General features: G+C 34.7%; 1 protein-coding gene across 1 annotated transcript in view; it reads right to left on the bottom strand.

Moving 5' to 3' along the window:
- The window catches only part of RBBP8 (retinoblastoma binding protein 8), a 50,214-nt gene that overhangs the window by 8,265 nt on the left and 30,201 nt on the right, over positions 1-11,748 (bottom strand). Inside the window, exons 8-13 of the mRNA XM_004683986.2 lie at positions 10,170-10,264; positions 8,574-8,683; positions 6,361-7,249; positions 6,150-6,276; positions 3,582-3,670; positions 2,625-2,742 (exon numbers count right to left, since the gene is read on the bottom strand). Of these exons, the coding sequence (XP_004684043.1) occupies positions 2,625-2,742; positions 3,582-3,670; positions 6,150-6,276; positions 6,361-7,249; positions 8,574-8,683; positions 10,170-10,264 (1,428 nt within the window). The remainder of the gene's footprint in view (positions 1-2,624; positions 2,743-3,581; positions 3,671-6,149; positions 6,277-6,360; positions 7,250-8,573; positions 8,684-10,169; positions 10,265-11,748) is intronic.

The following is an 11,748-nucleotide window of genomic DNA, read 5'->3' as shown; positions in this document are numbered from 1 at the left end:
TAAGTTTAAATAAAATGTGCAAAAAAAGGTGCTGTGTATTCTAATGTGAAAAAAAAAAAAAAAAAAAAAACCCAAACATTTCCTTGCGCCATCATTAACATCTAGTAGTGTAGTGCTGAAACAAACAATAAATTCAATTCCATATTTGATAGGCAAAGTACTAAATTCATATTCACAGTACTAGCTACATTTCCCATCACATAACCACAATTTAAAGACACCAGAGTTTATTAAAAAACAGAAGTAGCTGCAGCAGCTAACCAATGACAGAACAAAAATATATGGAGATCATCTAAAGTAACGACTGCCTCCCTCAGTGTGGGGTGTTCTAACACTTTTGGCCTGCTTGGTTCTTCTCCGACACTTCATTTACCACCGTCTGTCACACCACCTGTTCCCTTACTGTTAGGATGCACTTTCGTGGGTGACTCATCACCTCCAGTCTCAAACACTTCCTGGTTCAGAAATGTGGCTCAATATTGACTGCATGACTAAACATTTGTTTATAGTTTTCATTTTCAGGGTCAAATTTGTAAATAATATATGAGTGCTAGGCTCAATGAATGAATTCACCTCAACGGCACTCTGTGGGTGAGGATAGGTCCTCTAGCTCTGACCTGGGCAGATCTTTGGGACACTATGTGAGACTAGATCACAAAAACAGCATGCAACTTCTATGCAACTTGACTTACTCTTTGGAATGTTAACTCTGGGAACCTAGTCTCCATGTCCTGAGGAAATTCCCATTATCCTAACTGGCTGGATAAAAACCCTAGGACTGAAGGAGAGGGAGGAGGCAAGACTCCCGGAGCTTTGCCAGTCCAGGCCCAGCACCTTGAACCTCCACCTGCAAGACAACCTGAGGCAAAAATTACCCAGCCAAACCCTTCCTGAATTCTGAGCCATAGGAACTGTAAGATAAGAAGACGATGGCTGTTGTTAAATTCTTTAACTTATCAGGAGTGATTTATTATGTAGCAATAGTACTGATAACATCATATTTCCCCAAAATTATCTCCACTCTCTACATCAAGTTCGAATCTCACTTCTATATTAGAAGTTACATTCCATATAATTATATTGTATAAAGTACATTATATATTATATTCCATATATATATATATTCCATATAATATATTCAGAAAATTCTAATTTTTGAGTTAGATAAACTTGAATCCAAAGCAGTCATATTACTTTAGTTTCTAGAAACAAAATAATCTCAAAAGCAAAGTATCTCTTAAAGGAATATTATTTGTGTCTTTCACTATGAAAGAGAAAAAATTACTATCAAGGTTTTTTATTTTAATAGATACTATCCTTTCAACACAGGCATATGGATAGTTATTCGTTGCTAGAGAACAAGAATTCAGACAGACTACTAAAATCTTCTCACAGGGCAACAAGAAGTAAAGTATTTCGGAAGAAATGAGAACAAGATTGGTACCTGGTCCCTGCAGGGGACTATAGGATACTCAATTGAAGACAAGGAAGGCAGCTACACTCTGAATGTCCTCACAGTTTCTAACATATTATCCCTAGGAAATGCCTCTACTTTAAACAGTGCACACCCATATGGCAGGGTCTATCCTGCAGTGATAGATGAAAATTATTGCCAGTCTCATTGAGCTCATGCCATATACCTCTATGTTAAAGTAATGCCAACAAAAAACTTTCCACTACTTCCATTACTTTGGAAAATCAAGGCTTTAGAGACAGAATTAACTTTCCCACTATAAAGACCTGTTAAAGCTTAATTGAGCCAAATGCCTTTTTCAACAGATACAGAAAAAGGCAGAGTAAGAAAGACAAGGAAAAATATTAGATGGTCTCACTCATAGCAGAAGCATAAAGGACCAGGGGAGAAAATAATAATAGTAATAATAATAATGAACAACTATATACCAGAGACATTTTACAGGGGTAGAGTGGGGAATGGGATCAAAAATGGGGTGGGGAAGGAAGTACACTGGACTATGGTGACGGCACACAGGATATTTGGTGATGGGAAGCCCATGGGGATTACAACTGAGATGGAAAAAGGCACAAAATGAAGTAAAAATAAATTATTATATTATTTTAAAAAAAGGCATAGTAACTCAACATATATACTGTCATTCTTAATTTATTGATAGTTCGCAAATCTATACTAATACTTTTCACATCAATTTCCACTCCTTAACCCCTCTTGTTTTTCATCAGATTGCTTTATGAAATCATATTTCTAAAATATCTAAAATGGGACTCTTGAAATTCCTCTTCACACTCATTTATAAAAAATTACCAAAACCAGTGATCAGTAAACTTTTTCTAAAAGGGTCAATAAATATTTTAGGCCCCTGGGGTCATGAGGCCTTTGCAACAACTACTCAGTTCTACTGAGTAGCCACACAGGCAAAATACATAAGCAAATGGGTGAGACAGTCTGCTGACCATACAAACAATTTGAATTCTTTGTGAAAAAAATTAGTTTGGCTGAAGATATTTTTCTGAAATACTGAAAATGAGTTGTTCTATGAGAAATCTATCACTCTAAGAACAGGAAAAAAACTGGTATAGGTTTTTTATACTCAATGCAAGAATTTTCCCTCTACCTTTTAATTAAAAAAGAAAAACTCAAAGCTTACTTGGACTTTTTTCTCCCTTATGCTCTTGCTTCTTCATTTTTAAAAGCATAGTTTCACTAACCAATGTACAGTCCATATCCACTGTCTCTCCTCCTGCTAATCTTGACTGGCTTCCATCCTGATCAGAGAATAAAACATTTTAAATTGTAACAATTATCCCTTTATGAACTTATATTTCCTTAGATTTTTAAAAAAATACAAAATTTTCAGTTTATTCATTTTAAATGTACATTTTAATAGTATGAAATGATATTTACTTTTACTCTGTAAGAATATGATTTGGGTTTTATTGTCTGCAAAATATTTAAGTTTCACTATATAAGCGTCCGTCCTCTCTCGAGCCTCAGAGGAGCCCCGCCAGACTGCCGCTGTAAAGGGAATGAGCAACCACCATGCTCCGGGGCTTTCCCTCCCTTTCCTCTCCAGTCTACTTCTCAGTAATGAGCATCTGTGCCCACTAGTAAGTACTGAATCAAATTGGACTTTTTGGTGGGCACACATTCCCCTAGCCACTGTTAAATCATTTATTAATGTGCTACCAAGCGAAAGAGAAGTTCTCAAACTGTATAGAGCCTGCAGACACACACAAAAAGTTATTTCCACTAAAAATTTAAAATTAAAAAAAAAAGCAAAATCATTGGGAAAATGAAATTTTTTCCTTAATTATACATATTTTAGGTTAATCAAGGCATATGCTGGATTATTTTGATAAAAAGTAAAGTCAAAATATTTTAAGACTATATTTTCCAGTAAATGATTCTCAAGTCAGAAAATATTAATACCATTTCAAAGATGCCATAAAGTTGGAAGAATAAGCAATTTTATATCTTAGTTTCCTGAACAAATAAATGTAGATTTTAAGAAGTATGTGATCATTTCAGGTCAGAGTGAGTCAAGAGAAGGGCGACTAACAGCTCACTGGAGACCACATGGCTTTGGTTTTACTTTCTAACTTACCTTTGTATCTATTACAGTGACATCCATTTTATACTGAGAGAAGTCTGCTCCTGGATCTATACTCCACTGGATATTTTCAAAGGGCACATCTTTGAAAGAAGGGGGAAAAAAGCACAACACAATGGATTTCAGAAATTTTCATAAGTTTAAAATATTATGAAACCCAAAATGGGAGAAAAGTTTTGCAAATCATGTATCTACGTAAAGAATTCCCATAATACCATAAGACAAACATCCCAAATAAAAGTGAGCAAAGGATCTGAATAGACAGTTCTCCAAAGAAGATATGCAAATGTCCAAAGCATATGAAAAGATGCTCATCATCATTAGCACTCAAAGCCACAATAACATATCACATTATAGCTGTCAGACAGGCTACCATCAAAAAAGCAAGAAATAACAAATGTTGGTGAGGATGTGAAGGGAACCTTTGAACCCTTGGTGCAATTGTTAATGTACCCACTTATATTGTTTATATACCCACTATGGAAAACAGAAAGGCAATTTCTCAAAAAAATAAAATCTGAACAACCATATGGTCTAACAATTCCACCTATGGGTATTTATCTGAAGAAAACAAAAATACTAAAATATATGCACCTCTATGTTCACTACAGCACTACTCATAGAAACAACCTAAATGTCCACTAAATGGATGCATGAATAAAGATGTGATATATTTTTATAAAATATTAAAACATCTATTTTTTTCATGTGACTTGACGAGGTATTCTGGGAAATGCATCTTTATTTAGGTGATTCTCTTATATGAACATCAAGCAGTATAATTATACAAACCTTAGTATGGGGTAACTTATTCAAACCACTGTCACTGACTGAAATTCACTGTTAAACAACACAAGAGTATACAACAAAGTACTATGCAGCCATAAAAAATGAAATTTTGTCAGTTGCAACAACATGGGTGGGCCTTAAGGGTATTATGTTAAGTGAAATAAATCAGGCAGAAAAAGATAGATATATGATTCTAGTTTTATGTATGCTCTAAAAAAATACCATACACATAGACAGACAAACAAAAAAAGACTCACTGATACAGAGAACACACTGGTATTTTCCTCAGGGTAATCAGAGGAGGACTTGGGAAAGGGCAGAATGGATGAAGTATGCATATTTAGTCACAAAATAAATAGGTGATTAGTGACAACATGAGCTCCATTGCTTGTAACATTGTATTGCCAATTTACAAAACTGCTCTAAGAATAGATGAGAAACACTTGTAGTCATTCACATTGTACACAAATGTTAAATCATTTTGTTGTATAACTGTATACAAATATAATGTAAGTAAATTGCACTTCAATAAATATATTCCACATCTAACAGGATGGCTAGAACAAAGAAGACAGATAATAAGACAATAAGTGTTGGTGAGGATGTGGAGAAATCAAAGCCTTGCCTACTGATAGTTGGAATATGAAATGATATAGCCACTTTGGAAACAGTTTTTAAAGGTTAAAGAAATAGCATATGGCCTAGTGTCTTTATTCCTGTAGAAAAGTGAAAACATTCATCCATAAAAAATACTTGTACATCAATGTTCATAGTAGTGGACAAAGTGACAAAAGATCATAGAAGATACCATTTATATGAAAACTCCTGAATAGGGAAATCTATAACAGAAGGTAGATTATGTATTTGCCCAGGACGTAGGAAATGAGGAGGGGAAAGAAGAATGGATCTTTTTTCTTTTTTGGGTGATAAGCCAAACTTAAATCTATAGTGAGGGTGGCACAACTCTGTGAGCATACCAAAACCACTGACTTGTAGATTTTAATGGGTGATTCTGAAGTTTCAATTATCTTCTTAAGGAGTGAAAATGATAACATTTTCTAGAGGGACTTTCAATATATGTACAACCACACAGAATTAGTGAACATAAAGTGGTACTGTATTAATTCTAAGAAAACTGTGAAAGGTTAGGTAGCACTGTGTAAGTAGAGCAACCATGGTAGAAATAAAAAGATTTTTTAAAAAATTAGGAATAAGAGTAAAAGTTTTCAGAAAGGGGATTAAACCCTCCTGGAGGAACTAAAGAATATGCGTTAGGAAAAAAGGAAAGTTAAATCCAGAGTAAAGGATAAGGGAAACAAAGATGAAGAATAAAAGAAAAAAAATACTACATATGAAGTACAGGGAATACTTGGCATTAAAAAAAAAAAAGGGCCCTATAAATGTAAATGTAAGGACCCATATAAATGTATATATGCATATGATTACAGATATACATGTTAATACAAAGAAAAAGGGACAGGATATTTAAGCATGTGGAAAACAAGGTTTGATAATAAAAGCTGTACTTTTTAGATTTTAGAGTTAGAGCTTTTGTGAAGAAAATAACTACATAAAATACATAAATTCATAAAATAACTATAAAAATAATAATAAAGATCTCAATTTGTTTTTTCAAGAAGCCAGGAACAGATAATACATGTAAGATGAAACCAATGCGAATCATCCTGTCACTCAATCTAGCCGAAAGATAAACAAAATGGATCATAATATTTATCTGAGTCATTAACAGTGGGAACACTAGAGTATACCTACCTTGGTTATTTTGTAGAGACTTTGTTTTAGCAGTTCTACATGGATTTAACTGAAGAACCGATGCAAGTTCACATGCTCCATGAACAGATTTGCTCTTTATTTTTATTGACTCAAGAGAACCAGTACCCTGAAACAGGAAACAACACATTTGCTTCTAGATAAAGTCACAAATAACTATTTTAATTAGAATCTTTGAACATTAAATACAAACCTTTATATCATCAAAAAGATTTTCTGTCTCCAAACTTTCACGTGGACGAAGAGGAATCTTGAAGACAGGATTTTCTTCCTTTATTTGCAATGGTGCTTTATCTAGAGAGGATTTGCTCAAGGTTTGGAGGATGCTTTCCTGAAAACTTGGCTCCTCTGGGTCGTCTCTGGCTGACATATAGCTCCCACTAAAGGCCTTGCGGCTTGAGGAAGAGCCCTTTGGAATGGGCTTCAAAGTCTCATAGAGATTCATTTGCCTACACCTGATTTTAGAGGTTTCACTTCCTTGACTTTTCTCTTGACGTTGAACAGATGAAAATGGACCGGACAGATCCAGGGGTTTTTCCATCACATTGTCTCCATTCACAGAAAAATGACTATCCGTAGGGAAAGGGAAAGCATTTTCTTTATCAAACGAGGCCTGGGGACAGCTTTCTTCATCTTCACTTTCATCCTCAGTTTTCTTCCTTTTGGAAGTTCTACCTACCAGTGATTTCAGGGGCACCGAATGTTTGTCCATCACAGCATCTTTCGTGTGATGAATACTATCCTGCTCACCTGTGGATTCACTTATATTTTTACTTATAAGCATCTGCTTATTAGAAGGTGACTGACTAATGATTCTGTTCACTTCAGACCCAAGATTATGATGTGTATAAAGTACACTATCTTCAGATTTTGACCTAGCCTTCTCTAATCTAGAATTAGAAGTATTAATGAAAGGTGCTATTTTCAGATGGTTTTTTTTCCCAGTCTCTAAAAGAGAAGGGGACAAACTTGTATTTAAACTTAATCCACTCTTCATGCTAGAGGTAGCTCCAAATACAGGTGATGACACCCGAGTAGCCAATTCTTCACGAGGAGGAGTCTTTGAAATACAATCTGAAAATCTAAAAAGCATACACATATTTATTTACTAAAGAAATGGTAAAAATTAAAAGATAAGCATGAGAAAGCATTCACTAATAGAGCAAATTAATAGTAAGTTCTTATCCATGTATTAGAAGCAGTTGACTAACCAAAATTTAAGGTAGGGTACACTTGTTGACTTGTCTTCTTTTAGTTAGCTTACAAAAAAGCAGAGGAAAATGATACATAAAACCTGTTTCACTATCATGACTATTTCTGTCAATAATTTTTTTCAGGTAACTTAAATAATTTCACTTTATAATAAAATCTTATTTAAATAAAGTCTGCTGGGCATCCAAATTCGTTCGTGGTATGAAATCTTGTCATGAGTACTTCAAGAAAAAAAAAAAAAGAAGAAGGCTCTGTCTACTTCTAGCAGAGGATGTAGCTGTGGTAATAGAAAGAGCATCAGATTTCAATTGGGAGAGTAAGAGTTCTAGTTCCAGTACTATTAGCTATGTGTCCTTAAGTTAGAGAGCTAATCTCCCTAGGGTTTCATTTTTGTCAAGTATAAAATAAAATATGGTCAATAAAATCTACTTTAATAAGTTACCATGATGATGAATTAAATGTCATATATGTATCTAAAATAAAAAACTTTTAAAATCAAAATGTTGTATAAATATAGATATTTTTGGCTAGTGGATAACTGAAACTAGTAAAAATGAGATGAAACACCATCTTGGAATCTCATCTAAGCTTACAGATGCAAACTCACATACAGTTTTACAAACCCTATAGGGATACTTGATTTTTAAAGGGCAGAACAATAAGACCGGGAATTCTTAAGCACTTGTTGATAGAAGTACAGAAAAAAACTTACAAATGACATCCCTCTTTATACTGAAAAGTAAAAATGACCTTAACTAGTTTTAAACAAAGGAGACATTTTTAAAAAATAAAATTTACTTCAACTAGAAAACAAATTATATACTAAGGGAGAAAAACAGCTTGATTATGACACTCATTGTAATGGGATATCACAAAGAGTTTACAAGTTTTTTTTTATTTTTTTAAAGATTTATTTATTTATGCATACAGAACTGGGGTACAAGCCAGAGGTGCAGGGGCGGTGAGAGGATTCACCAGGGACAGAGTGGGGAGCAGAACAGGCAGATCGGTGAAATATTGCTGAGGGGAGCAGTGGGTGGGTCAGGAGAGGTCTGCCGCACCAGGTGGGTCACCTCCAGGGTGGGGCCCGACTCATGCTGATGTGGCTTTAGCTTCTTAGTGCTGTGCTTTAACCTGCTGCACCACCAGGGAGGGCCCGAGTTTACAAGTTTTTACCAAAGTGCCCCAAATTACCTTAAAGCATCTTCGCCATTTATTATAGATTCCTCAAAAGGTTTTTTCTTGTCACCTCCTAAACAGTGGTACAGTTCATCTCCAAGGGGACTCATGGGGCCTTGAGATTCCTTTAAAAATAAAATAGAAAGTATACATATAGTATACATATACATATAATGGAATATCAGTTTTTCTTAATAATGAAATATTGACATGTGTTATAACGTGTTCAACGTCAAGCACAGGCTAAATGAGGAAAAAAAAAAGCCAGATTCAAAAACCACATAAGAACAGAAAACATTTTGGTGGCTGCAAGGGGCTACAGAGAATGGGGGATGGGGACTGGATGTTTAACAGGTACTAGGTTTTCTTTTAATGTGATAAAACCGCTCTGGAATATTGCATAAAATAATGAATGTATTTAATGCCATTGAATTGTATACTTTAAAATGGTACTATGTGAATTTTACCATAGTAAAAAAAAAATTGCCCTTTTTAAGGAAGGAATTGCTTAATACCTTAATATTTTATCTAAGTACATTCTATTACTGGTATATAAAACCCCATTTCAAAAAACATTAAGAATATAGATAATTATTCATTCTATAGAAGGTAAATTTACAAGCATCCTTTACAAAATAGCACTTTGAAACTTTAACATGCATACAAGTCAACTGGGAATCTTGTTAAAAGGCAAGTTCTCTTTCAGATGGTCTGGAGTGGAGACTGATACTCTGTTCTAACACATGGGGGATACAGCAGCTACTGGCCTGAACATTTTTTGCTCAGCAAGTCTTCAGAGTGTAGCTCCCTTAATTTATTTGGGGTGTAGATCACTTACTCATCAAATTTATGGGAAGGAGAGAATTAAAAACTATCCAAACACATTTAAAATTGAAAGCTTAGAAAACTACCCACTATCATTTGAAGATGGAGTTAAAACTATAAAGGACAAAATATATAACTGTAATGAAAAAAACCATCGTACAGACAAACATACTGACTAAAGCAAAAGAATATTTTTTAAAGTTGTATCAAAATAAAACTTCCTTAAGATTGAAGAATTTAACTTTTCTATTCTTTTAGCGGTCAAGAAAAAAGTAAATGCAAGAAGTACTAAAATAATTAAAAGAAAATGGAGATTAATTTTTGACCCAAACCTTATGCATTAAGTCTAACTGAACTGACAGGGGGACAAAGAACAACTAATACATCTATAGTTGTCCCAAGAATTCAGTTTTTCAAAGGCAATCACAGTTAAAAGGATGCCAAAAAGATCCAATGCATTCTGAAATCACCCTGAAGCCTTCTCTTTGATGGAACAGGGTAACGGGCAAGGAGAGAGGAGAGGACAGAGCACAGAGCTGGCCAAATCTAAGCCATGATGGTCCTTCTCTAAATTTTTACTCAACTTGCAACCAATATCCCAAAACTTGTAAAGACGTCAGATTTCTGTGATTGTCCTGGTAATATAAATGGGGCCTTCTAGCCACAATAGGTTTGTTCTAGGTTTTTATCCAATGATCTTTGGACAAAATAACTTTTCTCACATTCAATTCTCTTAAAAACAAACCCAATGAATTCATATTACCACCAAACTAAAGAATTACTTACCGATTCTTCTTGAACATTAAGTCCAAGTGTTTCAGCAACAACTGTAGCTAAATTAAAAGATGACTTAGAAGGATAAATGCTCGTTCCATGTGTTTCTAAGTAGAAAGGAAAAAAAAAACACCCAATTACATAATTGTAGAAACGAGATGCATAAAACAAATTCAGAAAAGGAAAGCAAAAGGTTTCAAAAAACCATTTTACAAGATGACACTAGATAATTTTTTAAAATGTTGTGCAAAATAGGGGCCTCCCTAATGGCTCAAGGGTTAAATTGCAACACTATGAACCTATCAACACTAGTGCGATCCCCAGCCAGGAAGGTGACCCGGTGCAGCAGACCTCTCCTGTCTCACTTGCTATTCCCCTCAGCAGTGGATTTCAGTAGATTTGCCTGTTCTGCTTCCCACTCTGACTCTGGTGAATCCTCTCCCCACCCCTCACCCCCACACTTCTGGTCTGTGGCCCAGTTCTTGTATGCTTAAATAAATAAATCCCTTTTTAAAAAAAGTACAAAATATCTACTATGATGTAGTACATAGGAAATATCTAACATCCAAACTTGTGGAACTTTTTAGTTAAGTTTATATCTTTCTTCAATGAACTGAATGCAATTTTTCTTAGTGTCGCTGAAAAAAAAATTATAAAAGTAATATGCATTCATAATAATTTCATTATGAATAAAGATACAGCATGAATACAAAACCTTTATAGTACTTTTATAAAAGCGCACTTTGTGGGAGAAATTTTCAGCACTGCCTAACTTTCAAGTTCTAAGTTAATAGATATTTTTACAGAAATCAGCTATGTTAAGTAATTTATACAGTTTCATGCACCCAGAATTTCAAAAACTACATCAGAGATGTAACTGACAATTGAGAAAAGGAAATGCTGAAAATCAAAGTGCGAAAGGTAACTAGATGGACATGAGTGATAAGTAACGTCACCATTTCCTTCCACCTTTTCAGGGATCTAGCAATTACTGCCTTTTTCTCCAAAATTATTGATTTCTTTCCTAATGATTCCACCAGGATAAAAATATGCTGAACATGCTATAATATGCAATCTTTAAAAAATCCTCACTGAGTCACACTCATCTCTAGCTTACTATCCCACTCCCTGTCCTGCTCATTACAAAACTTCATAAGTGACTTGTTTATATGTATGCTCTGGTCCTGGTGTCCAAATGATACAGTCATTACCCTTTCACTTTAACAGTTCATGGTATGAAATGAACACCCAGTGATCTCCATGAACCAAATTTAATGGTTAAGTCTGTCTTTATTGTCTCTGCTCTATTAGCACTGTTTGCTAGAATTGACCATTCCTTCCTTGATACATTTGGCTTAAGGGACACTTTATCTTTAACTCTTTCATCTCAGTGGCAATTCCTTCCCTAGTAGGAAGTTCTGTTTCTCATTTTCACTATCTAAATAGCTGAAATATTGCCTGCAAGGAGTGAAAAGTGGCTCATGGGCGGGGCAAAAAATCCTTTTATGTATAGAATCCAGATACACATATTCACAACAGACTAGTACGATTGTGTTATTAAAATTCCATGGGAGAGGCCCTCCCTGGTGGA

Source organism: Condylura cristata, unplaced genomic scaffold (genome assembly GCF_000260355.1).
Source record: "Condylura cristata isolate star-nosed mole 26May11 unplaced genomic scaffold, ConCri1.0 scaffold00016, whole genome shotgun sequence".
Taxonomy (NCBI): domain Eukaryota; kingdom Metazoa; phylum Chordata; class Mammalia; order Eulipotyphla; family Talpidae; genus Condylura; species Condylura cristata.
Note: the sequence above shows the minus strand (reverse complement) of the source record. Positions and strands in the feature narration are given on the sequence as shown.